General features: G+C 36.7%; 4 protein-coding genes across 6 annotated transcripts; 1 reads left to right on the top strand and 3 right to left on the bottom strand.

Moving 5' to 3' along the window:
• Positions 1 to 418: 418 nt before the first annotated feature.
• On the bottom strand, positions 419 to 7,619 carry LOC105337864 (collagen alpha-6(VI) chain). The gene is made up of 15 exons (XM_011442786.4): positions 7,460 to 7,619; positions 6,080 to 6,458; positions 5,645 to 5,835; positions 4,906 to 5,472; positions 4,516 to 4,799; positions 4,008 to 4,287; positions 3,884 to 3,901; positions 3,201 to 3,758; positions 3,077 to 3,103; positions 2,623 to 2,818; positions 2,332 to 2,502; positions 1,883 to 2,079; positions 1,154 to 1,717; positions 858 to 908; positions 419 to 692 (listed from the first exon to the last, which is right to left on the bottom strand). The coding sequence occupies exons 1-15, from the start codon at positions 7,569 to 7,571 to the stop codon at positions 613 to 615; spliced, it is 3,675 nt and encodes a 1,224-aa protein (XP_011441088.3). The 5' UTR covers positions 7,572 to 7,619; the 3' UTR covers positions 419 to 612.
• A 206-nt stretch (positions 7,620 to 7,825) lies between these two features.
• Positions 7,826 to 10,415, top strand: LOC105337866 (probable RNA-binding protein EIF1AD). The gene is made up of 5 exons (XM_011442788.4): positions 7,826 to 7,981; positions 8,567 to 8,666; positions 8,753 to 8,861; positions 9,511 to 9,619; positions 9,748 to 10,415. The coding sequence occupies exons 2-5, from the start codon at positions 8,580 to 8,582 to the stop codon at positions 9,926 to 9,928; spliced, it is 486 nt and encodes a 161-aa protein (XP_011441090.1). The 5' UTR covers positions 7,826 to 7,981; positions 8,567 to 8,579; the 3' UTR covers positions 9,929 to 10,415.
• On the bottom strand, positions 9,963 to 12,965 carry LOC105337865 (ciliary microtubule inner protein 1-like). Its single transcript, XM_034469415.2, has 3 exons — positions 12,842 to 12,965; positions 10,557 to 10,641; positions 9,963 to 10,348 (listed from the first exon to the last, which is right to left on the bottom strand). Exons 1-3 carry the CDS (start codon positions 12,901 to 12,903, stop codon positions 10,088 to 10,090), a joined length of 408 nt encoding a protein of 135 aa, XP_034325306.1. The 5' UTR covers positions 12,904 to 12,965; the 3' UTR covers positions 9,963 to 10,087.
• Positions 12,966 to 13,720: 755 nt separating this feature from the next.
• LOC105337867 (ectonucleoside triphosphate diphosphohydrolase 3) lies at positions 13,721 to 23,795 on the bottom strand. 3 transcript variants are annotated; one of them, XM_011442789.4, is made up of 7 exons: positions 23,103 to 23,795; positions 15,780 to 16,107; positions 15,484 to 15,670; positions 15,145 to 15,386; positions 14,519 to 14,805; positions 14,234 to 14,396; positions 13,721 to 14,060 (listed from the first exon to the last, which is right to left on the bottom strand). In XM_011442789.4, exons 2-7 carry the CDS (start codon positions 16,102 to 16,104, stop codon positions 13,885 to 13,887), a joined length of 1,380 nt encoding a protein of 459 aa, XP_011441091.3. In that variant the 5' UTR covers positions 16,105 to 16,107; positions 23,103 to 23,795; the 3' UTR covers positions 13,721 to 13,884. The 3 variants fall into 3 exon arrangements, with proteins under 3 accessions (XP_011441091.3, XP_011441093.3, XP_034325281.2); XM_011442791.4 differs by lacking the exon at positions 23,103 to 23,795 and adding an exon at positions 20,260 to 20,397; XM_034469390.2 differs by lacking the exon at positions 23,103 to 23,795 and adding an exon at positions 17,304 to 17,427.
• Between the last annotated feature and the right edge of the window lie 2,932 nt (positions 23,796 to 26,727).

Genomic DNA, 26,727 nt, shown 5'->3' on the forward strand with positions numbered 1-26,727 from the left:
CCCATATTTAAATCTTCATTTATCATATTTTATACAAAGTAAGTCTCAGAATACATCCAGCTGGTTAATTTGATATGAATTTGCTAGACGATTTCTACTCATCAATGGATTGTTTCCTATTGGCGTGCATACATGCACGTCGATGGAGAGCTTTTGATAGAATATTAAGAATTCAATTTGTATCAATTAAAAGACGTAGAAGTGACCACCATACATGAAAATAAATGCTCTTTCTACATTAACACACTATCAGACCGCGGATTTTGATGTTGTTGATTGTTGGGGGTGTTTTTTGGTTGGTTGGGGTGGGGGTGTTAACATTCCTGTGTAGTCATATTGATGATAAGACACTGTTTAGGCGACGTTGACACATACATATAAGTAATTATAAATAAATATATTGTATAGCATTACATCGTTATTATTTAAAGAACAGTTTAATAAATCATGCAACAAATAAATGATGAAACAGCTCAAAGAATATTAACGAAGAACAATTGATAGACTGAAGAGTGCCGGTTGATAACAATTTGTTCGAAGTTAAAGTCATTTGCTTTGGTCGAATTCTGTAAGAAGAAAAAGATTGTTAATCGTTTTTTAACAACCCTCAATCTATCCAATAACACCGATCTCCTCTGTGGTGGTTGCGGCGTCCGTGACATAAATCTCCCCATCAGTGGTGGTGGTGGTGTCTGTGAGAACAAGACAGAGGAGTCAGAGACCGATAAAACGAGAGAGAGAGAGAGAGAGAGAGAGAGAGAGAGAGAGAGAGAGAGAGAGAGAGAGAGAGAGAGAGAGAGAGAGAGCCTGATGAAGCAATATACAATCATGATGATGTAGTTTTTGGAACAACAGACCTAGAACAATGGGAGTTGTAGAGGGAACAGCCACCATGGTCGTGTTGATACCTACACAGAGGAGAAATGACACGTGTATTCTAATACAGGACAGGAGTAAATCTTTAATTAAAAAATGGCTTTATATTCAACAATGCATAATAAGTGATATAACAACTGAGACATAAACATGTTTGTTAAGTCTCTCTATCAAAAACTTGGACCCTACTATTCTAACATTTGAATTAAGCTATTATTTCAAAAGAGTTAGACCCAATGCATCATTTAGATAAGTATGTACTTCATAAAAATCCTACCATCACAAGCCGCTTTCTTCACATCTTCCTTCAATGTCTGCAGAGCATCAAAGTTCTGGGCGTTGAACACATGGTTAGGGTCCGAGGCGATGGAGTTCAGCTCGGCCTTGTCCACACCAGATCCGACTCCGACAGCTACAACAGTTGCTCCTGTGGCCTTCAGCAGATTGGCCTGTGTCAAGGTCGCAGCCTTGTCGGTGGACGCTCCGTCGGTCAGAACGATGACGAACAGAGAGGAATTGGAACGCGCCCCGTTGGCTGACAGGATGTTGTGTTCCCGGATGTACTGTAGCGCCTCTCCTGTCTGTGTGGACCCCCCGACGTTGTCCGTCTGCTGAATGGCGTCCAATATCGGTCGCTTGTCAGAGAACTGGTTCAGGTAGAAGTTGTTCTGTACAGTGGAACCGAAGGACAGCACGCTGAACTGAACGTTGTTGGGGCCGACGGGAAGGTCCCTGACGAAGGTCTGAACAAAGTCCAGCTGTTTCTGGAAATTAACGGGGCCCTCACTGCCCGAGGAATCCACCGCGAATATTATATCGGCAGTTTGGATAAAACCGCAAGCTGAAAGAAATTAATGTCAGAATGATCATCTTTGCATTTCGACAACATTTCTACAAAATGATTTAAGAAAGCAAGCATCACTATATCAGCAGACAGTAATATATGTAGTCATTACATTGATGTATTTTTTAGCCCGTATCAAAAAAGCAACTACATTTGACCTACTTTGACAAGAGGTGAATGTCAGTTCCGAGTTTAGCTTGTTCAGAACGTCAAAGTTGGCCACGGTGAACACGTGCTGGGGATCACTGGCGATGCTGTTCAACTCCTGGGTGTTCACTCCTGACCCGATCCCGATGGCTATCACCTTCATGTTCGGTTGTGATTTTAAGGCTGTGGCTTCCCGTTGTGTGTTGGCGTGACTGTAAATGAATCAGTCATACTTTTCCAGTAACATTACAAGAGAACATAATGTCGTGTCACTATTAAAGAAATTATCATTTCATTTTGAAAACAATCAGTCAAATCGCCTTGTATCCATTTTTTTCGCTTAATTTGAACTTAATTAGTGTATGTTCTAAAATGTCTACTCTTATCAGGGTACGATAATTTTCATGATGTACTGTTGAACATCACATAAGCTAGGTGAGATTGGATAATCTGTGTAACAGTACTTCATTGACTGTCCGTCCGTCATCACTACTACGATCCGACTGGCGTTTGCTCGTCCACCGTGCGAAGGCAGGAAGGCGTACGTGCGGGCGTACTGCAGACCCTCATCCGTGTAAGTCGCTCCCGCGTCGTAGGGGATGCCAGAAATGGCTGCCAACAGAGCGGTCTTGTCACTGAACGAAAGAGGAGAAAAATGGATGGAATAATCTACCGACGGTAGAGTGTGTATTGTTACAGAATAAGTCAACACAAGATAAATGAATATATAAGATGGCATTAGATTATTTACTCGCCTGTATTTGTTGAGTTTAATTCTTTCATGAACGTCAGAAGAAAACGTGGCTACTCCGATCTGTGCGTTGTTGGGTCCGATGTCAAACTGTCTAGTGAAGTCCTGGACAAACGTAAGCATCTTCTGAAAGTTCAGTCTGGTCTCGCTACCAGAGGAATCGAGGAGGAAAACGATGTCTGACAGTCCACTTCCACATTCTAGAGCCAATAAAAAAGGAAGCCAAATTTCCATTTTAAATTGTACGGGAAACTGCAACCAGGAACCTTTACTAAAATCATTGATATACAAGTATTTACAAGTGTATTTTTTATGATAAGACTATAGTGTTACAAAAGACTTCAAAAAGCCATTAATATACATGTACTCGTATAAATTTCCATATTCTTCTTAAATAGAATATAATGAAAAAGACGTTCTTATGCCCTCTGAACACTTTGCGAACTACTTGCACATACCTGGAGAAATGACTGGTGGGTTAGGAACTGCAAAGAAAGAATTTCCAATTTATTTCAAAGGCACACGAGTGGATCAAGATACATTGCAGATTTCGTGAAAACGGTAAAATACATCCATACTTACCAGCGCAGGCCGCTGTTTTGATCTCGTATTGGATTGAATTCAGGGCGTTGAAGTCGGTGACGTTGAACACGTGTTGCAGGTCCGTGGCGATTCCATTCAGCTCGGTCTGACTCACACTACTTCCAATGCCCACTGAAATGACCTTGACACCCATCCCCTTTAGGTCGTTGGCCTTTTGGATCGTTCTTGAGGTGGAGTAGGATTGGCCGTCCGTTAGAACAATAGCGATTTTCTGGGCGTTGGGTCTAGCGCCGTGGTGCGAGTAGAAGTGGAACTTGGCACTCGACAGGCCGGATTCTGTGTGGGTGGAGCCGCCAGAGTACTGGATCGTCTCCAGCTTGTGTAAAATGGACTGCAGGTCTTTGTATGTGTTGAAATAAAACTCACTTCGGCCGTAATTAGAAAAGGTTACCAAACCAAATTGAACGTGTTGTGGTCCAACTTGAAACCCCTTGATGAATTCGGCGGTGAAGTTGAGTTCTTTTTTAAAATTTTCCACACCTTCACTACCTGATGCATCCAGAACGAACACAATGTCTGCTGGCTTGTCCCCACATTCTGAAACCAACATTAATCATATTTGTAACCGTTTCAGCTCAATGTAAAATCATGCACATGTAACTGGATATACGTGAAATTGACAGTAAGTCAGAAAACGAGAACAGGGAATATATGTAGTTTACCTGTGTTTGGTTTCTCATCTGCAAAAGAATTAACTTTTTTTTTACTATATCAAAAATTTAATTTACAACATTCTTTCTATGTATTATGAAAGAAAATTTACATGAAACACTTTTAATCTCATACTTCTACATGTCTCAAGCTGTAGGTCCGTCTGTAAGGTGGACAGCGATTTGAAGTCGGTGGCGGTGAACACGTGGTTCCTGTCCGTGGCGATCACCGTCAGCTCTGACTTGTGCACGTTTTGACCGATTCCTATGGTGATGACCTTGATGCCCGCGCGATGTAACTGGTCAGCCATGACAGCCGTAGCAGGGGGGTCCGTGGACTGGCCGTCAGTTAACACCACCAATATCTTTGGTACACTGGCGTCTCGAGCGCCATGTGCAGTAGTGAAACTTTCATTCTGAAAATAAAAAAAAAACGATTACCAGTTTCCAATTATATAATTAACAAACAGGAGACTAGTATTTTAAGTGGATAATCAAATCTTCTCTCGCCAGAGGGCGTTTTGCGCTTCGTTACATGACTCATTCATGAGTGGAGCGTTGCAGGTACGATACCTCTGAATAGATATTAGTGGATATAACTATGCTTATCTATTGTAACCAGACCAATGAGCCAGCTTTCTTACCAGTGCAAACTGCAGACCCAGGTCGGTGAAGGTACTGCCCGGGAGGTAGGGGACGTAACCCGTGGCGTTCACAAGGTCCGTCTTGTTCTGATATGTGTTGAGCCAGAAATAGCCGTGGGGTTTGGTGGAGAATGTAGCTAGACCGATCTGCACTGCGTCTGGTCCAATGTCAAATTTATCTGTAAAGTTCTGAACAAATTCGAGCTGATGTTGGAAATTGGTAGCACCCTCACTGGCCGAGGAATCCAGCAAAAACATGATGTCCGCCTTGTTGCCGTGGCAAGCTGCAATGAATTTTTAGAAACCTGGAGTATGTGATTTGAAATCTAATGGACACAAATAAAGCAATATGTATATTCCGTCGCATATTTTGTCGTTATTTTTCTTTACCATTATAGCCACATGTGGTGGTCTCAATATTCATCATCAGGGAGTGTAAAGCGTCAAAGTCGTCCACACGGTACACGTGCTGAGGGTCCGTGGCGATGGCCTCTAGCTCTGCCTGGTTAGCTCCCTTCCCGATACCAATAGATATCACCTTAATCCCCATCTTGTGGAGTCTGTCGGCGGCGGCGGCTGTTTCTGTGGGCGTTGTCGACTCTCCATCGGTCAGCACGATCACCCACTGGTCCACGCCTGGCCGTCCGCCGTTGGAGGAAGAAAAACTGTTGTTGGCGATGTAATTCAAAGCGTCCTCTGTGTGGGTTGATCCCAGGTGGTGCCTGATGCTGGAAAGAGCACCCACGACTTGAGTTTTAGATGGGTATTTGTTCAGAGAGAATTCGGGATGTACTCTAGAGGCAAATGACACCACGCTGAATTGTGTTTCGTTTGATCCCACGTTGTACTGTCTGACGAGGTTTTTAATGAAGAGGGTCTGTTTTGAGAAGTCTGTGTATGTGATGCTTGAGGAGGAGTCCACGGCAAAGACGATGTCTGCGACCGCTGACTGGCAGTCTGATATTGCATGGAAACTAACATAATAAGCCGGTGCAAAACTATTTAAAAAACCTCATGTTTCTTATAAGCAAAATGACTGAAGTCGTAACTAACTTAGTCTATTACGAGGAGGAGGAGGAGGAGGAGGAGGCATGTGCAGAGTGTTAGGTATTAATAACGGGATACTTACGTAAAGCTGCTTGCTGACAAGCCGCGTTAGTGAGTTGGTTTTGGATAGTATTTAGGAGATCGAAATCTTGCACTTGAAACACGTGGTTTGAATCGCTAGCAATGGCCTCCAATTCAGAGTTTGACACGGAGTTACCAATACCAACAGCAATGACCTCCGCCCCGGAGGCATGCAAAGCCTGGGCCTGGGTGCTGATGTATAAAAAATGGTATTTATACTAATGAAGTTCATTGCTACGGTGTTTGATTGGGATTCTTAACTATTACATGTACTACCGGGGTAGTTGCTACCGAGTAAACGCACAATGAATTCGAAATGAATTCTAATATTTTTTTTAATTAATCCTTATATAATATGATGAAATAATCGATGTGTCTCTATCGAGGCGAAACCCTCTTTTTCATTCCGCGTTTTTAGCAATGGTAATTTACATACAGGGTGTTGGCATGGCTTGATGACTGGCCGTCGGTCAACACAATGACGATCTTCTCGGCGTCCGGTCTCCCCCCATGCTGGGGCTGGAACGAGACTGTCTGCGCATAACTGAGAGCCTTGTCCGTGTAGGTGGCCCCTGGTCTGTACGAGATCTTCTGGATGCCGCTTACCACGCCTGATACAGTCGAGTAGGTGTTCAGGTAAAACTCGTTGTGGACTGACGTTGCAAACGTGATGACGCTGAACTGGGCGGCGTCCGGTCCGACGTTGAATTGGTTGACGAAGTTCTCCACGAATTGGACCTGTTTCTTGAAGTTGTCGCTCCCTTCGCTGTAGGATGCGTCCAGCAGGAACACGATGTCCAGCTTGGACCTGCATCCTGTAAATAATGCTTCATGTCTCAGTTAAATCTTACGTCAGGAAAGAACTATATATATAATTGTATTTAGAATACATACATGTATATGATTGACCTATTTGGTTTTTTTATGAGTTGAGTCACGCTTATGGGTTGAGGGGAGGGGCTTTTACTAGTAATGTTCATGTTAATCCTATTCACTAAATGTATATTGACGTTGATTAGACCAGTCATCGATCTTGAATGTTCGATTTCTAAGTTATTGTGTCGGGACTAACGTATAGTATTATTATGTGTGTGCAGAATTTGTATTACGGTGCCAAGCCTTCGTCGGAGAACATTCGACAGAACTGTTAAATTCTTGATCTTCGAATTCAAAACTAGCAAAGTGTGACACATTTTGGCCGATGATAAAGTTTGTACCAGCCCAATCTGGTTCTATATACAAGCATATGGATAATCTCACAAGGAAATCAACTAGGCATGGCTTTCACTCAAACTACGATTATATAATATCATACTTGTCGGTTTTTGAAGTAATGTGATATTCATATATAACTTAACTTCGTTTTATGTCGTTGGAAATTATTCTTTAATCATCATTTAACATGACAATTTGAAATGTAGTCAACATATATTAAAGTACATTGTACGTAATTTGTATAAAAGTGGGTCACTGACATTGTATTCACCTTCCTGAAATTATTATTGCGCAATCTTCATATGGTTTATAGTTCCGTACCTCCAATTAACACAACAGGAAATTTTGAGAGTTTCTGTCTTTGAATTAAATTTAATAGAATTAATTCAATTTTTTCTTCTTTTTTAAATCTTCTTTTTTATTTTATCTAATTAAAAACAAATTTATATCTGGCTTAATTAAGACTATCTAGAATTACGATCGAGACTTTGATTTAAGAAAAATAACCCAATAATTATATGTTAAGATTTGTAAATATTTAAAATATGATTCTCCTCATAAAACTTTGGGTTTGGTGGGTCTCTCCCTAGAGCCGATTTACCTGCAGGTACCTGTGACCAAACTCCGGCTGCGATAGCCCCCAGCAGAATCAACAGTCTCATCCCGGCCTGTGAGGTGTCCAGTGTTATGTGTGCGTTCTGTCTGTATCCCATGGTCTGTTGGAGAACGATCCAGTGCTTGCCTGAGAATGGTCAGATTGCAAACACCTGTTCTTCCAAAGGAGGAACAGATTATCTAGATCTTTATATATAGAGAAAAAGTTGCTCTGAATTTCAGATACACAAGCAGTGTGAATTTTTACATCTTTGTAGATAACAGCCATTGTTGCTCGAACCCCATTTAATTCAGTGGAAAAAATCTTCCCTATAAATCGCTATATTATAATTATGAAATTGTTAGAGCAGGGACGTATATATAGTATATAGGTCCCTGGTTAGAGTAAGTGCTAAATAAAGTCGGGTTCGGTATTCACTTGTGTATTACCAGAGCAAAGTTTCAACAAAATTTCATCATTTAATAACGATAAAACGGAATTTAAAAGTTACTAGTTTCGTTACTGAAGGTAGGTCACATTAGGATAAATTGTATTTCATATTAGACTCAGTTAGTGTTCAATAACACGTGTTTTACAGTTTTTATTCCGAATTTCCTTGGGCAATGTACACATGATGATTAGTCGATTACATACACGTTCTCTTTATCAGTTACCACGTCTTATTTTGTTTGTTCATAAATTTCATACCCAAAACTAGTCAATTTGTACAACTGCTATCAAATGTTCACTGTTAAAAATATGTAAATTATGATGATTGACATTCAAAGTGAAATATAAACATATAATTGTGCAATTTTATCATACACTAACAAAACAATTCATTTGTAACTATACTCTGCTACCGAGCCCCTGTACTCTGTCCCAAGTTGTCACAAGATCTCAGTTGTACGAATGAGATTCAACTTATTCCCCCATTACCCTCCCAACAACCATCACCACCACCCTACATTGAACATTAATATTACATTAACATCTGGATCAGAACTGCCTTATAAAGCCTTGCTTGATGAAAATTGAAAATGCTTCACCAGTTTGTTCAGCTTGACGCTTTCAATGTTCTTGATATTTCCATTTATGATTTTATGATTTAAGATGAACTGCTGAGATGTCTAAAGCCACAAAAAGAAAACATGTCACCAAAGAAGTCCTAGATGAATTCATTTTGCCAACAGAAAATCAACAAGTTGTTAGGGTAAGTATTGGCTTAGTATCAATTAAGCAAAATGTAAATAATACCTATCAATTTTGTATGGACTAACAGAAGGTGTTATTCTGTAGGTGACTGCTGGCAGGGGAAACAACCTTCATGAAGTGGAAACTGCCAAGAAGGAAAGGTTCCTTGTTAGTATGCCCACAAGGTTTAGAAAAAATGTCTGGATCAAAAGAGGTAAGCTGTAGTCTTTGTACATAATTATTCTCATGAATACCATATTTGAAATGAATTTTGAAAAAAAAAACAGATGCCAAACAACCCTAATTTAAAGTTTTAAAAATCTTTACTCTGGTCATGAACTTGCTTTACCCTAATCATAGTTATATTTTTTTCCCTGCTTTTTTCTATAATAAAGAAAGATTCTGCAAAAGTTTTACAATTGTCACGTTTATACACTTCAAATCATGTAAATTAGTTTATATATTTCATCATACTACCCCGACAAATGCGTAAATTTACTGTAAAATAATTGAAGCATGCTTCCCTATCGCCATCTTGGACTAGTGTAAAGTGCGTTACCCTAGTCCGTTTCTACACAGTGTAGTTGTAGCACATTGTACTCAATCACTATCCACATGTAAGATAGTTATTCCTGTATGGTTGTTAAACAGTAAGAAAAATTTAAACCTGTTAAGGTTTTTAAAATATTTTAATCTTTATTTGATACAAAGACTCATATAACGACTGCAATTAAGATAGCTTTCCATAAAAGATGTGATGACAATAAATTTCGTGCAGATAACTCTTACAAATATTTGAGTTTACGTTGATTCCTGCTTACAATTTAGACTACCTTAAAGCTGTGATATTTTTTATTATATAGGTGATTTTGTACTTGTTGAGCCTATTGAGGAAGGTGAAAAGGTGAAGGCAGAAATAATAAGCATACTGTATAAAGATCAAATCAAGTATATCCAGGAGGAAGGCAAATGGTAAGATATTTCCTATATTTCCTTGTGAATATCTAATGCAACTATCAAATTTGATTCCCCTTATAGTGATGATTTATTGGTACTGAAAGATTCTCTCTAGAACACTACATCCCTCTCATGTGTTGTAGGCCACCAGAGTTTGCTGTGAAGGAAAGCAACCCAGATGAGGGAATTCCAGCAGACATGTTACCCCCTAGTGATGATGAAGATGAGGAGGGGGAGTTAACTGTTGTTAATGCTAACCGGAGACAAATTGCAATGTATGAGGAGAGTGAAGAGGAAAGTGAAGAGGATGAAGAAGAACGCTAAAGATATAAACAGATTGTGATTGATTAAAGAAGTCTATTGATTCAAAATTTATTGTTAAAGAGCACAGATATGATGATTACATTTTTGGGGGATATCATTTTCTATTAAATATAAACAGCATTTCAGTATAATGGTTGCATACACATTTAAACATATAAATCATGGGGATCCCTCTTGAGGCCAATTTAGCATCTTCAGAATTCCGTACCGGCCGCGACACCTAGGCCCAGGGCCATAGCGTCCGTACTTCTCCAACTGACACTCCTTCCTAGACGACCTCCAGCCGATCTGCTGGGTGGAGGTCATTGGGAAGCCAGTCCTAGGGCGAGGCGGGTGGATGGGGGGAAGTTTGAGACCCCTGGTCACTGAACCGCTCTGTGTGGGGGGCTGGTACTGGTGATGCTTCAGCTGCCAGCTCAACTGAAACAGTTACCGAATTATTTGTTTATACTTCTTTGCAATGGAATAAAGTTTTGATTAAAACCTGTTCGTATTGTCAATTTTTGTATTGTTAATGATAATAAATGTGCATACATAAAGAGCAGAATAAATAAAGTTGCAAGTTGATTATACATGTACATACACTTGATGTTTTACATTGATAAAAAGTATAGAATAAAACCCTTACTAATTTATATTCTTGTACTAAATATCCCCATCTTTTAGGCCATATTCGTCTTTGGGATATTGATTCATGCCTTACGTGGTCTTTCCTGGTAAAATGAAACAAATCTTACGTAAAACTGTTGTGCAGAAATCAGTTGTATGGGACTTGTCAATACGAATTTTTTATGACAATTAATTTAACAGTATACAAACCAATACATGTAATATAAAATGAACGTCTCGATGTGATTCAAAAGGCCGAGGCAAATATTGACCAAAATGTACGATTTCAGACGAAGCGGTTGATCAATCTATTAACCAATGGTAGATTGGATTTAGCGGAAAGAACGCCGTAAAATCAGTGTTTGGTTCACAGAGTTCAAATTCTGCAGCAACAATGTTCACAACTTTAAATATACAAGAGTACTCGTACTTCAGTTGAATATATAAACAATATGTAGTTTGTCCAGCTCAATCTGATTGTAAGAAAATCAAGTATACCTTGTAGATATTCTAATATAGCTCGCCAGCATTGTAAATTTAACAGATATATTATCAATCAATCATTACGATTAAGGGTTCTCGACACCCCGTGACTGTTACATTTTTTATAACAGTACGTCACAGCATGAGGATTTCAGCCAATTGTGATATTGTTCATTTTGCCAATACTGGGTGTAGCGCAATAGGTACTGTAAGACTTTGGTCTAATGACCCACAGGTTTGGAGTTCGAATACAACAGGGACCCTTATTATTAAGATGATACCCCCCCCCTCGAAAAAAAAATAAATCTCCAAACAATGTATATTTAACGTAACATCATTTTGTAACCCTTAAATATGTTAAATGATTTGAACCGGTATATACGTACCAAAAACTTCAAATAGCGCCACTTTTGTTACATGTACATAGAATGGGCCTTTGCTTCATATTTAAGGTCTAATGGAAAGTGAACCATTTTCAATCAACAAAAACTCGGAGAGATGCCCACAATATTTGTTGTGATTGAAATGGCTCAGTGGTTAGAGTACCAGACTTACTAGGTAACCTAATAAAACTACATGTATTGCTGTAAACGTTTAGTATTTGGCGAGTACAATATTTAGCGTAAAGTAATTTTTGAACAAGTTGGCGATAATTTGAATTAGCGTATTCCTGAATCTGATTATTTTTATACATATATGAATTGCATTTAGCGATGTACTTGACTTAGCGGAAGCCGCATTCCGCCAAAAACGCTAAATAGAACACACAGCCAAATGTAATACGTTTACAGTATTTTAGGTTGAGGGTTTGTTACCACATAAAACATGTCTTTTCTTTGTGTTAATTAAATTTTCACACTCCAAAATATGTTTCGATGCGAGTTGATATTTAATATTAAAGGGAATATCCACTGAAAGGTTGCGATAGTACAGGCAGTAAAGGAGATGGAGGAATAAAATGATGGAGGATAGTACAGGCAGTAAAGGAGATGGAGGAATAAAATGATGGAGGATAGTACAGGCAGTAAAGGAGATGGAGGAATAAAATGGCTCAAATGTAAATGTAAATTCAATGATAAAATACAAATTCAAAATTAGAGGGTTTTTTCAATAAAATCTATTTATGATAAAATAAAATTGTTTTGCAAAATCAAAGTGTCTACCCAAAGGGAGTTTCAATATACTTTATATGCATGCTGAAACCACCTATATTCCATATTTAGGTTAAATATTGGTACATGTCAAGAAGTAATTGATTTGATGTAATTCGTTTTCTTTGATCATTGGTTTTCTTTGATCATTAAAATCTTTTTTAAAAATCTGCTGCAGTAATGAATGATAATCAACAAGCAAACAAACAAAATCCAATAAATATATTGGTTTGGTGCTGTAGCACGCAGATTCTTCAATGGTAGTTTTAAAACAAGCCCTAAAAATCTTGTTCATGGTGGATATTGTTTTGAAAATATAACTACATTTCATTCGGTGATATTATATTTTCAGTCACTAAGTGTTTTTTAAACCATGTTTTTGGGTAAATATATTTACCTTCAACTTTTCAGTTTGATTTGTTCCCCACACGAATGTTTAACCCCCTTTTTTAAAATACCAGGTATTTCATACTTTTCATAAAACAAACTTAGAATCAAAACCTTCTAGCCAAAACTGTTATTTCTCTATGACAATGTATTATCATTGTCATATACTTTAGTATCTACAAAATGTTCGATAATCAAAAAAGCATCGTATCTGGAATGATCCTTTGCAGACTTTCTAATCCATGAACAATTAATCAACTTTTAAAATATTTTGAAAACCTACCATATCTCGTCGTTGTGAACAAAATTAATATGATTTTTCAAAACGTTCGAAGATGCTGCCATGTTATTGCATTTGTGACGACTTAGTTATTTATGACGTCACAATGTTAGAAACGCCATTCGCAAGGCAATGACGTCACAATACTAGAAACATCATTCGATACTCCTAACAAACTTCCGTGTTCTCCCTCAATAAAAAAAACCTCGCGTTTTCATATTGTTCATTTTGAAATTACTGTTTGGGTTTTAAAACAAGTTAACGATGTAAAAAGCTTTTATTTTGTAAACTTTGTGTTTACCTCAAGTCAAACCGATATGACGAACTGAAACTGTGCCGATGAAGCTGCATGAATCTACTAATATAGTTATACTATAAAGTTATGTAACAGGGGTCCTATTTGATAAATGATGACACTTACGGGTTCGTTAATATAATTTATTCAGCATAGTTATGTTTTAAAAATCACCCTGTTTATGGAACAGTAAGGCTCAAATATACATGTATATATTTACTGAATCACTTTATTTCATTATTTAATTAAATATTATCTTTATTCATTATGTTTACATGTTGATAAAATAATACATAACGTTATTGCTGGTCAAAATAAATTGACACGTAGCTCTGAATGTTGTAAATTAATTAAAACGAAGCTACATGTTTACAAATGTACAATTATGAAATTTTACCTTTGAATTATACGAAATATACCGACTATAATGTAAATAATTAAATCCTTAAGAAAAGGGACGAATGCCTCTTCTTTATCAATTTCATCGACAATACGCGATCCTTCCAAGGTGTGTATATTAAGTGGGTTGTGTCCAATTTTTTTTCAGTAAAATTAACAATATTAGAGACAATATTAAAGGACTAAACCATTTTATCAATGTTATTTTATTTCCAAAATTCAACTTCATAATACAGTATATGTACGATATATGCTATAGTGACAAACAAATGTACTTATATGCATGAACTAATGTTGCAAAAAGATATAATGAAACCCATAACAGGGTCAAACAGCTGCAGGAAGAAATTGCTCACACATGTTTTGTCGAACACAAAACTGAAACAAGAACAGACACAGTGAGCAGTTGCAATAACGTTAGTCTAAGTTGGTGTTGCGATGTCCCAGCGTTGATCTGGTTAAACGGAGGACACGGATAGTCCCTAGCCAGGAGCTCAGCCTCGTACACCACCGCACCAAACGGCCAGTCTGAAAGTCCATAGATATATACATATATAACATGTAGTTACAATTTAATCGCGATTCCGGGAATTGAGCAATTTTACAAACTGAAGCAAGAGGATGGAATGATCGACAAATGTACCAATTTATGTTATAAATCAGATTTTTTTTCATTATTACAAATGTCCGCTTAATCTTACTCAAGGATTTTCCGTTGATATCTTTAAAAGAATAAATCCTCTTTGTGTTCACCGGAAATCCATAAGAAAAGGTAAGCAACTCTGTAATGTACAGCGCCATCATACAAGTATTGGAGCCAAATTCTGGAGGAACATTATACACAGATGCCGCATCATCTATAGTCTTCATTGAAAAGAGAGAGGTAAAAAGTACTAGAGGATATCATGGCAAATTAAAATGTTTAAAATCTTCATTCATTTTGTTATCGATTGATACAAAATTAAAAAGATGCCATGTTGCCTTACCTTACTGCAATAGATATGTGCAGTTTTATTCAGCTTGTCAATATCAAGCCTCCCTGAAGAATCTGTAGCTTTCAAATCAGATGCTACGAAGGCAAAAACAGCAACGGCATAGAATATGTCTGACCCAACGGAAGGCTGATAAATGGAGCCTATTGCACATGGCTTGGGATAACACGTGTCGTAAGAAAGTCTTAGAAAGTTTGATATGATCGTAAGGCACTCGGAGGGAGAACTGGATCCCCGGAATATCACAGTGGTGTTCCCGTACTCGTAACTGTAATTGTCATCTGAAACATACAGAATATACGAGTAAAATTCTCCAATGAATCAACACTATAAAAAGATCAGCCCCGAGACAGATAAGGAGGCTGATGGTCAAAAAATTACCCATCAGCTCTACATATTAATATAAGTTTAAGACCTAAAATACCATACCTATTATTTAATAAAAAAAAATAAGCGTTCAAGTAAAATTTGAATATTTTCCTATATCTTTATACAGAGTTTTCTTCTCAAGGAGATAAATATAGACTTAATATGGTTACAACCATTGAGCCCTCTTAACAGTTGGACAACACAACAACTTTAACAAATACTAGTAACATGTTACCAGTGTGAGCTCTTACTCTTTAAAGAACAGGGATTAAGGATGTCGTAAACTTGTGGGTTCTGTTGTATGAGGTAATCTTTTACTCTCCTTTCCATGTAATCTTTTCCAAAATTCAAATAACTGTGAGAATATAGATTATATATTCTTCCAGAGATTCGAAGTGTAAACATATGAGCTAGGAGAGGCCCGTCGGGTAAAAAGGTTATCTGCGTGGATCCGCCTCCCATTTCTAGGACGCCAACTGCTTTTGATAAGGATCTGAAAATGAAATGAAATGCATTTAACCGATTTTTAAATGAAAACGTCACATAACCCTTGTCAAACTGCTTTTCATCATAGACTAAAGATGACTTACTGGTGAGAAGAAAAAAATCCATTATGATAGTTAGCAGTAATCCAAGCGAACACACCCTCCTCCTCGCCAGAGAGAATTCGGACACTCCTTTCACTATACACAAACCCGTGGTTCCTTTTGTCTGACAGTACATTTCGCACCATGTTCATCAAAGCAGTGGCCTTTTCTTCTTTTAAAAACCGGAGACCTAGTCATCATAGATAATTAAACTTATTCATTAATTGATCATGTGATAAAGTTATAGTGTAATATTAGGAAGACCACGATAATTTGAACATCTGTGCATTATAACTTACCTGCAGTTGCCAGAAGATAGATATGGGTTTTGTTATGACTACTGGAAGGCACTTGTGATTCGGCAATAGAGGTTATATTGAGAAGATACTTCGGAAGTAAATCTAAACTATCCTGAAATGAACTCAATGAAGGTTTTATTCTTTGTGAAAAGGTCTCTGTTATTTGTAGCGTGGATGAAGTGGATTTTCGTTCCGGCCATGAATACACCCTGAGTTTGGTACTAGAACTCCCGGCATCAAGCATGACACTATAGCGAACCGACACGGCGCATGCCCTGTCCACAAGGAAAAGGGTAGCCATACTGAATATGACATATGTAGTCATTTCCTGTAAGAGAAGATTTTAAATATTCAAATTGCTTTCCATCTTAAGAAACATAATACCTATTATGTGCTTAAAGCTATACACGCTATAATTTGCGTCAATTTTGAATAAAGGGGAAAATGTATGTGTTTGATTACTAATAAAAGTTACCTTTATTCTGTTAATTATAATGCTCAATTCGATCACGTAACAAGTATATCAACAAATATTTATTTTCCTGCCAGGAAAGTAATGCCTCCTCGTGAATATCAATCTATCACGTGATATCGACAGCTAAATTTAGCCTATCATAACAAAACTGGTGAAGGGTCAACATCTTCATAATTGTGATAGTTTCACAAAGGAAAGGATATTTTCAGTAAAGCATAAATTTGTCCCATATACGAGTACAAACAAAAGAAAAAAATACAAGCCTGTGAGTAGATATGAATACTTCCTTTAAAAAAATGACGTAGACCTGTGTTTTTCCCCTATGTGCTATTTATAGATCCTATAAGTAAGGGTATCGTGAATGACAAGCGTATTTTACTCATTATACATGTATGTATTTCAATTTAACAACTGTTAAGCAATTAAAAAATCAAGTTGGATATTTAATTAGGCAAACAATAACGACCACCTAGTTCTCCGCGGACATGCGCAATCAGGTCGGTTTGCTCTTCCTTCATCAATATTCATGAAAATGTATATTTTCCTGGCAGGAAAATAAACAATTAAAAATCTATATCTTTGTAACGATCGAGATGGAATTCACCCTTGTAAATTACAGATTAAGGATAACTTTTATAAGTAGACAAACACATGCGTTTTCACTGTCATTCAAAATTGACGCAAATTATAGCGTGTATAGCTTTAAAACAAGTAGTATACAGTGCTGAAATAATTTTCTTATAGAATCATTTTAACATAAACTTGGACCTTTCGTAGGACGACTATCTATTTCTTGCGGTTACTGGTCTAACTATTTTTGCTTCTAGAGAATCCTTGTATTTTGAAACCACACTCAAAGGTTAAATATAATGTATAAATCCACAATAACTTAGTTCCTGACTATATGTCAGATATTGTACAGGATATGCGATGTAATGCATCTGCATATTTTACGAGAAACTCGCAGAACTACAATATACCCGTGTATAGACTGCAAATTTATAAATCATCATTTGTTCCAACTGTGGTCAATGAATGGAATCCCTTACCTTTGGATACCAGAGATTCGAGTTCGTTATTCTTATTTAAAAACAAAATTTCCAAAATCTCTAACAGTAGCTCCACCTTATTTCAGTTATGGGAAACGACGGACTAATATTTTACACACAAGACTCCGTCAAAATTGTGCGCTAAACAGAGATATTTATAGATGCAATATTATATCAAGCTCTCTTTGTTCATGTGGAAATATTGAAGACGCAGATCACTTCTTTTTTCTCTTGTCCTAAGTATACTACTGTTAGGGAAGAGTTCTTTAATACATTTCCTAGATTTGGCAAAATTCGTATTCTGGACTCTCGTTCCTTACTTTGGGGAGACAACTCACTCAGTGCGGATGAAAATGAATACCTTTTTCCAATTGTTCAAATTTATATTCAAGGTACTGGCAGATTTGAATAATCACAAATCTGAGTATTTTTGTTGATAACATTTTGCTTATTTTTAGTTAGCCTATTTATCTCGTTCATCCTTGCATACATGTAACACTAATGTTAAATAACGTTAACTTTCTTACTACATTTATCAAATATCTACGTACTGGTGTAATTTATTATTGTATAAGTACAAACTGAAGTGTATTTGCAATAATATTATATTTGTTGTTCAACATGTAGGAAGAGGGAGAATTAAGTTTTTATGACTTGTGCCCAATCCCATTGTAATATATAATGCAATAAAAAATGTTCAAATCAAATCGAAAGCCAGACAAATCTTGTTGATTTCAATGAGCCATGGCTGAGTGGCCAACGATGAAATAGACAAATAGACAGACTTACGTCATATTGCTGTTTGTCACAACAATGGTTCTAAAGGGTTAGACAAATATCGATTGAAAATCATCTAAACATATCGATTGAAAATCATCTAAACTAAGAGTATTCTTTTTGGTCCATATCACTTAGTGTTAATTTTTCGCTCTCGTTTGCGTTCTACTCGTTTAACTACTCGCCAAATTGCGTTCACCGTTTACAGACAGTTCACATGCCGTTCACACATCATTCGTTCAGTATTCGCTCACCTTTCGTTCAGTATTCGCTGACCGTTCGTTCAGCTTTCCCTACGTATTCGTTCAAAACGAAAACGTTTCAGGGACTGAAGAAAAACGTAGAGATCTCGGATGTTATGCGAAACAAAAAAGTTTTTTACACTAGCAAACAAAAAGCGTGATATGTTTGTAGTATTATATTTCAACTGGCACGACGATATTATTCACAAGGCAATATGGCGGTGGAAGCAAATACAAAGTTGGGGGGGGGGGGGTAAATCCAAAAAAAAAAGGTTAAAAAGAAAAATCCATTTGTGTCGCCAATCGTCAAAACCCTAATTCGGAAGGGGGGTGGGGGTTGGGGTGTAGCCATGGTGCATTGTAAAATTTAAAGATTTAAAGTACAATGTAGTAAGTCTGGTCAATGTTAGTTTATGAGGTTTACTCACTTCGTGGTGAAATTAAATCAGGGGCAGATCCAGGATTTGCTTTTAGAGGGGGTGCCAGAACTAGGCAGGGGGCAAAACCCTGGCGGGGGCCAGGAGGCGTAGCCCCCGGGAAGCTCCTGGATTCAAGAGATTTTGTTGGGTAAAAATAAAGTTTTCAAAGTTAGACTGTTGTGATATTTCTTCACAATTACAAAAATTAGTTTCCTGTTTCAACGACTTTATAGTTCAGGTTAGCGACGTAGCCAGACTAATGAACATTCTCTTTGGATTTTTAAAAAATAATTTTTAGGAAATTATGACACATTGAAGTCTTTTTCATCGGATATAATATTGTGCATATTAAGTGTATAAAGATATTTATGAATTAACATAATTTTACTGTGTAATCGATTTGATTGACGAATACGTGAAATATGACACTAATTCTACATTCATTGTCTACTGTGTACACAGTGTATTCATTTATCTAAACATGCTTTGAAAATCCATATCGATTGACCAGCGTTAAAACCATGTACATTTGAAGTCTATTTGCTAAATATAAATAAAAAGTTTGCAGTGAGGACCCCCCCCCCCCAAAAAAAAAACAACAAAAAAAACACCTGCAAAGAAACTACATTGAATTTTTTTTTTGTCTTAAAAAATTGGTAGATTTTTCTCGACTCTCAATCGAACCTTTTGTTTTGTACTTAAACGCTGTACATATTATATAGGAAATCGGTTGATAAATTCCGGGAACGAGAACAATCAAGAGTTTTACTGCCTATTACTACATGGAGGAAATCGAACCCAGAACGGCTAAGGGGACTTAGGGTTGGAGGACATCGAATTTACAGGGTCTTTTTACAAGGCTCTTTACATTGCCCTGCAAGTCATACAGAAAACAATTCAATACATGTGCTTGCAATTTCTGCAATATGAAACCAAAGTTACGTACATGGTATCTAAAACATGTTCAGTCCGCTCCTATTCTACCATAAAAGCAACAAATTCCATAGTAATGTTGGAATAACATAGTTATCCCCATTTTACATCCTATACTACATCTCCAGCTCCTATATGTACTAGCGTCCACGAAATCAAGTGAAATCAATGAAGTTATAAACAAATTGGCCTCAACATTGTATTACAATTTTTTGGGGGGAATTTTTTAATGAAATATCCTTTTATTCTTCGGTTACCTGAAGCATTATTTATGTTGTCTGCATTAATTGTGTGTTTATACACACATACGATGGTTTGATTACAGGTAACATAAATTCAACGTCTCGTAATAATTGTTAACATAAAGAATGCGTAGGTAAGCTGTGTTTTATGATTAATATACGGCATTTGACCACTGCTGTTGTGCATTGATGAAAACCATCGAGCTCAAACAATTTCTGAAATGACCGAAATATAGATATTATCCTCGTCATTTTCTAAACTTGGGAAACGGTTGTTTTATCTTATCACAAAGTCTAAGAAGCATACAGGTGCGCGGGATTTTAACAAAAGAATCTAGCTTACCTTTATTGCTGCAGGCTAACTGTACACTAGCAGGAGGCGAACCAGTAATGGTATAAATGTAACATATACCACTGCTCTGGGGGAAGGGGTCGGGTTTACGACAATAACGATCAACCGTCTATAAACACTGTACATTTATTTATACAGAGAGCGTCTTACAGCTGAGGCGGAGAAATCATGTTATAATCTGTAGGGAAATATCAAATTCTAGGAATGATAATAACAAGGTTTAGATAATTCAAGGAGCTTTTCACTTCTTGACTTGTATGTTTTGACTGTCCGCCATAACATTTAAATGCCATTTTTACTGGAGCAAGACTTGCATGTACAGATCTATTTCAATTCCATCGTTGAAGCAGTCATGTATCTATACAATTGTAAGTAGCTTTGTCCGTCTGTCTGCGTCTTTTTATAATGACAACAATTGATACTTCGATTTAGGTCAAACAGATGCGGAGTGCCTTTTGGATGGGATCAGAGGATATACCGCGTATTATTGTGATACAGATTCCTTGAAACATCTCCTGGTTTTTATAAAGGTTGTTAAACTGGAAGAATCGGTTTTCTCCGTCAGAACATTTTTGTTTGATAGTGATGAAGATAATCGTGATTTAACAACTGGGGGGTTCAGCATTCGTTCTGTTCACTATGTCTACATTGTAATATCAGAGCTTTATCTTTGGACAATTCTTACAACGAACACCGAATTCTGAATAGGGTCTGATGTAGAAACCACAAATCAAGAAATACCGGTCAGATTCTTAGATTGTCAAACAATTTCCCGGAAGAAATGAGTTATGCACGCCGGATGATCATAACTGATAAACATGTCCGCTGTATTATAATATTTAGGGCGCCCTTTCCTTTCTTTGTGTACATCCTTACTGCATGTGGTGCACCTGTCGCACAGTTGTCCATACCTGTATATCTGTTATTTTTACGCTGGCTTCCTGCGATAGATATCTATATTTTGACTGTACGAAGCAATCAGGTAAATGGACGGAGGACTTCCGTGATTATAACTTTCTACACAGAGTGCACGCAATCACATTGATATTGGAGGACGATGTGGTGATGAAAGCGTCTGTCGATCTCCCAAATTAATATCTTATTGATAAACATTCACATTCACACGGTCTCTGCGGTGCAACGCCTCAACGATCAAAGCAAAGTCTGGTAGAATCTTCAGATATATTCCAGACCAAGTGTACTACAACCTATAGCTTCCGAGACAGTCCGACCTAGTGACCGGGAGATGGGGTTTATTACCTTAATTATTGGCATTAAAACTCCTCTTTTATCCGTGAGATATGGTAGACTGTTTGATTACTTTGGCAAGTTTGTCTTAGTTTAACGATTCAAGAATTCATATACGTTTATTAACTCTTTGTTAGGTGGAAAAAAGAGTCGAATTAAGGATTTAAAATATTTACTATCTGAAATTTACAATTACATAAAGGGTCAACGTAACAGCCGTTCACAAATACACCGTATGAAATGAGTTCACATTGAATACACTTCTTGTCACTAGATTGATAAAATCCAAATCATACATTGGGTTAGATTTCTAGTAACTGATTGATTGATTGATTGATGTAGGTTTTAATGATGGAAACCGGGAATTCATTTAGCCATACAGGTCAAAGGTCAAGTGTCACCGACTAAATTAAACTTTCAAATCTAATTCATGCTCGGATTTTGGTGGTGGGGTCGGAGGGGCCGGACGTTCAAGAAAATTAAAAAGAATTAAAAAATTAAGGAAAATGAGCCTCGGAACCCCCCCCCCCCCCCCACCCCCGGGCAAACAAAAATTATCCTTCGGTGTTTGGATATGTATACCACTGTAGAGAGTCTGTTTGGTGTGTACCAGTATATAGATGGGGAAAAGTCGTGATCAATAGTTTATGAGTGTTTCCTGTAATTAGTGATATCGGTGTATCTCATTAGCGGGGCGAGTTAGTTATCGACTGATCGACTGGTCAGCAAGGTTACAAGACAACTCTCATACATCCACTCCAACGTAATAGGTCCAGCAGAGTACACGCGGCCGGCTTAGACCTACTTACATAGATACACAATCTTGTGTAAGCTCAGAAATGATATGTTTACATCACTGTAAACAGTTTGTCATAATAAACCGAGTTTTGTGGAAATGTGTGCAATGTAAGCCTACTTACGAAACAGTGTCTGTTTGTGTTGATGTTTGATTTTTTATTTAGCATAAAATTAAATAGAACCTTGCATGTTAAGAGATATGCTTTCTCTTTGAAACATTATGCAATATAGCTCTGTTATTGGTGTATGGTTGATAAAAAGAACTTTTTTTGATGTGCAGTGGTATGCTCATCGAAGCAAAAATAATCAGCTCAACTTGATTATTAAAATCAGAAGAAAATACCTATATTAATTTTTGAAAACTGTTTACAGATTCTACAGGATAAACACTAACTTATGTGAAGCTTCAAACCATACAGGTGTATATTGTATGTTGTTTACAGAAAGTCAAGATGACATAAAATGAGTCAAATCTATCATCATATAAGTACAGTACCAGTGAGTATGGCGATTTATAAAATAAAATAAACAGTAGTAATTTCAGGGGGCTGGGTGGTCAAAAAATTAACCATAAGATCTTCCTTAAAATTTCAGATCTGATCTGTTTCGTTATTAAGTATCAATTATAAACAAAATCCATATATTTTCGGTTTGAAATTTAAAACTTTTGCTAAATCTATATACAGAACTCTTCGTCTTAGGAGAAAAATATAGTCCAAAATTGACCATGACCATCCAGCCCCCTTAAAACAAGAATACGAATGCTATAACGTACACATTGGACCTACCTCGTCATGTACGGGACCCCTATCGCCATCAAGAGAACACTGGGATTGCTGCTACTTGCATTGGGCAATGCTCAGGTATCGTTGGTCATTCTGGGGGAGAAAGGTTAGCGTCAGTCAAGCATCTTTCTGTCCCGCTGCCCAGACGAGATTTTATACAGAAATTTCTTCAATTATACACGTCACTTAACAGCTTGTTGGCAGTATCTATTCACTCCCTGGCGCTTTCCCAGATCCTCATACAAGAGATAGATTTGTCGAAAAATAAAAACGTATCAAAGGGGAAGTTTCTGATTATTTGAATAGTTTCCGCACCAGTCACTCTTGTATCTCACTATATACCAATAGTATCCACTATTCCACAGTAAAGATTTTCGTTGCAAGAAACAATCGATTAGCTTCGCGCAGCCGACATCCTCGTCATCTAAGCCAATGAAATTGAGACGTTTGTTATCACCAATTTAGCTAATAACAATTAAAAATATCGATTATTGCCATATTTTTGTAATCACTGGCGAGAGCAGGTAAACGGTATGACCACGATGTAATGTGAAGCCAATTATTGTCTGGTGTCCTCAGCTGCTGGTGCCACTGACCAGCATGTTCAGAAGGTGAATGTAATGATATTCGGCCAAGGTAGATGACTTATGTCACTGCAGCATTAATCATTTCCTTCTCGTAAACATACAGATAAAGTAGAATCGTATTTTAAAATTTTGCGAAGTGTGCGAATTTACACAGCCTGATAAGGTTTTGCACTTGCAAAACACGGCGATAATTCAATTTCCACTTAACTCTCTCCTGGTTGCATGTTTTATCTATATTTTTTTCATGGTATTGGGAGAAAATCCTTCCATTAAATTTCGAACTGAGACGTAAAACGAAATTTATATTGAAGATATTCTGTAATCTTCTTAATATCTTTTTATGAAAGCGATTTGCTGAAATTTTTTTAAATCAACAGCTGAATAGAATACGTACATTTAGCGAGTTTTTGTAGATATACGGATAGCGAAATAGCACGATGTATTCATGTACATGAAGCTTCACAACAACGAAAGGCGGATAGTCAATAAGTAGCTTTACTAAACATAGTAACAAATAGATAATGAGTATCTTTACTGCACCGAGATACAAAAAGACGTTATATAGATATACTACATTTAGATATAAATAGACAGTGTGTAGCTTTATCCAACGAGTAACAAATTGACAATATTTAACTTTACTACACCGAGATACAAATAGACAATGACTACACCTAGAAACAAATAGATAATGACTAGCTTAACAACACTGAGATACAAATAGACAATGACTACACCTAGAAACAAATAGATAATGACTAGCTTAACAACACTGAGATACAAATAGACAATGACTACACCGAGATACAAATAGACAATGACTACACCTAGAAACAAATAGATAATGACTAGCTTTACAACACCGAGATACAAAAAGACAATGGTAGATTTACTACACCTAGAAACAAATAGACAATGTGTAGCTTTACTACACCTAGATACAAATAGATAATGTGTAGCTTTTCTACACCGATATACAAATAGACAATGTGTAACTTTATTACACCTAGATACAAATAGACAATGTGTAGTTTTACTACAACGAGATACAAATAGACAATGTGTAGCTTTACTACAACGAGATACAAATAGACAATGTGTAGCTTTACTACAACGAGATACAAATAGACAATGTGTAGCTTTACTACAACGAGATACAAATAGACAATGTGTAGTTTTACTACAACGAGATACAAATAGACAATGTGTAGCTTTACTACAACGAGATACAAATAGACAATGTGTAGCTTTACTACACCTAGAAACAAATAGACAATGTGTAGTTTTACTACACCGATATACAAATAGACAATGTGTAACTTTATTACACCTAGATACAAATAGACAATGTGTAGCTTTACTACAACGAGATACAAATAGACAATGTGTAGTTTTACTACACCGATATACAAATAGACAATGTGTAACTTTATTACACCTAGATACAAATAGACAATGTGTAGCTTTACTACAACGAGATACAAATAGACAATGTGTAGTTTTACTACACCGATATACAAATAGACAATGTGTAACTTTATTACACCTAGATACAAATAGACAATGTGTAGCTTTACTACACCTAGAAACAAATAGTCAATGTTTACAATGTAGTTAGCTTTACTACACCTAGAAACAAATAGACAATGTGTAGATTTACTACACCGATATACAAATAGACAATGTGTAACTTTATTACACCTAGATACAAATAGACAATGTGTAGCTTTACTACAACGAGATACAAATAGACAATGTGTAGTTTTACTACACCTAGAAACAAATAGACAATGTGTAGTTTTACTACACCGATATACAAATAGACAATGTGTAACTTTATTACACCTAGATACAAATAGACAATGTGTAGCTTTACTACAACGAGATACAAATAGACAATGTGTAGCTTTACTACACCTAGAAACAAATAGACAATGTGTAGTTTTACTACACCGATATACAAATAGACAATGTGTAACTTTATTACACCTAGATACAAATAGACAATGTGTAGCTTTACTACAACGAGATACAAATAGACAATGTGTAGCTTTACTACACCTAGAAACAAATAGATAATGTGTAACTTTACTACACCGAGATACAAATAGACAATGACTACACCTAGAAACAAATAGATAATGACTAGCTTTACAACACCGAGATACAAATAGACAATGGTAGCTTTACTACACCTAGAAACAAATAGATAATGTGTAGCTTTACTACAACGAAATACAAATAGACAATTTGTAGCTTTACTACACCTAGATACAAATAGATAATGTGTACAATGTAGTTAGCTTTACTACACCTAGAAACAAATAGACAATGGTAGATTTACTACACCTAGAAACAAATAGACAATGTGTAGTTAGTTTACTACGCCGAGTAACAAATCTGCAATGAGTAGTTTTACTACTCCTTGTAACAAATAGACAATGAGTATTGTAGCTTTACTACACCTTGTAACAAATAGACAATGTGAAGCAATAAGTTGGTTTTTACACTTAGAAACAAACGGAAATGATAATATACAAATTCTGTTAAAAGGATCCGTGTTTCCTTGGGGTAGGAACAAGGTCAATTTTTTTTTTACTGAAGTTAAGTTTGTAATAAATCAGACGGGGAGAGCGGTCCTATATCCGTGTAGACGTTTATACGCTGTTTGTAATCTGTTTTATATCGTTTAAGGAAAGTTGGCCTTGCAATAAATCTTAAGCAAGTTTAATATTAAGACTGGATTTATTGCAAAAAATATTTCTTATGAAGAAAGGAATCACGATTCTCTTATTTTATGTTTACTTCTGAATCGTAAATGATCCTGTAAAAATTTACCACATTCCTTAGTTTAAAATTGGGCTTATGCAATTCTGCTAATAGGTTGCGTTGTTTGCCTGTGCAGGGGTTGCAGTAAAATAACTGTAATCCCCTTGAACTTTCTGAAACAAAATCGTTTTGCATTGATTCTATTCAAAGCAACAAAAAAGGCGTACAATCCTGAGATCCAGTATCGCTGCAATTCTAATTTTTAAAGAGTT

The sequence above is a fragment of the Magallana gigas genome, chromosome 6, assembly GCF_963853765.1.
Source record: "Magallana gigas chromosome 6, xbMagGiga1.1, whole genome shotgun sequence".
Taxonomy (NCBI): domain Eukaryota; kingdom Metazoa; phylum Mollusca; class Bivalvia; order Ostreida; family Ostreidae; genus Magallana; species Magallana gigas.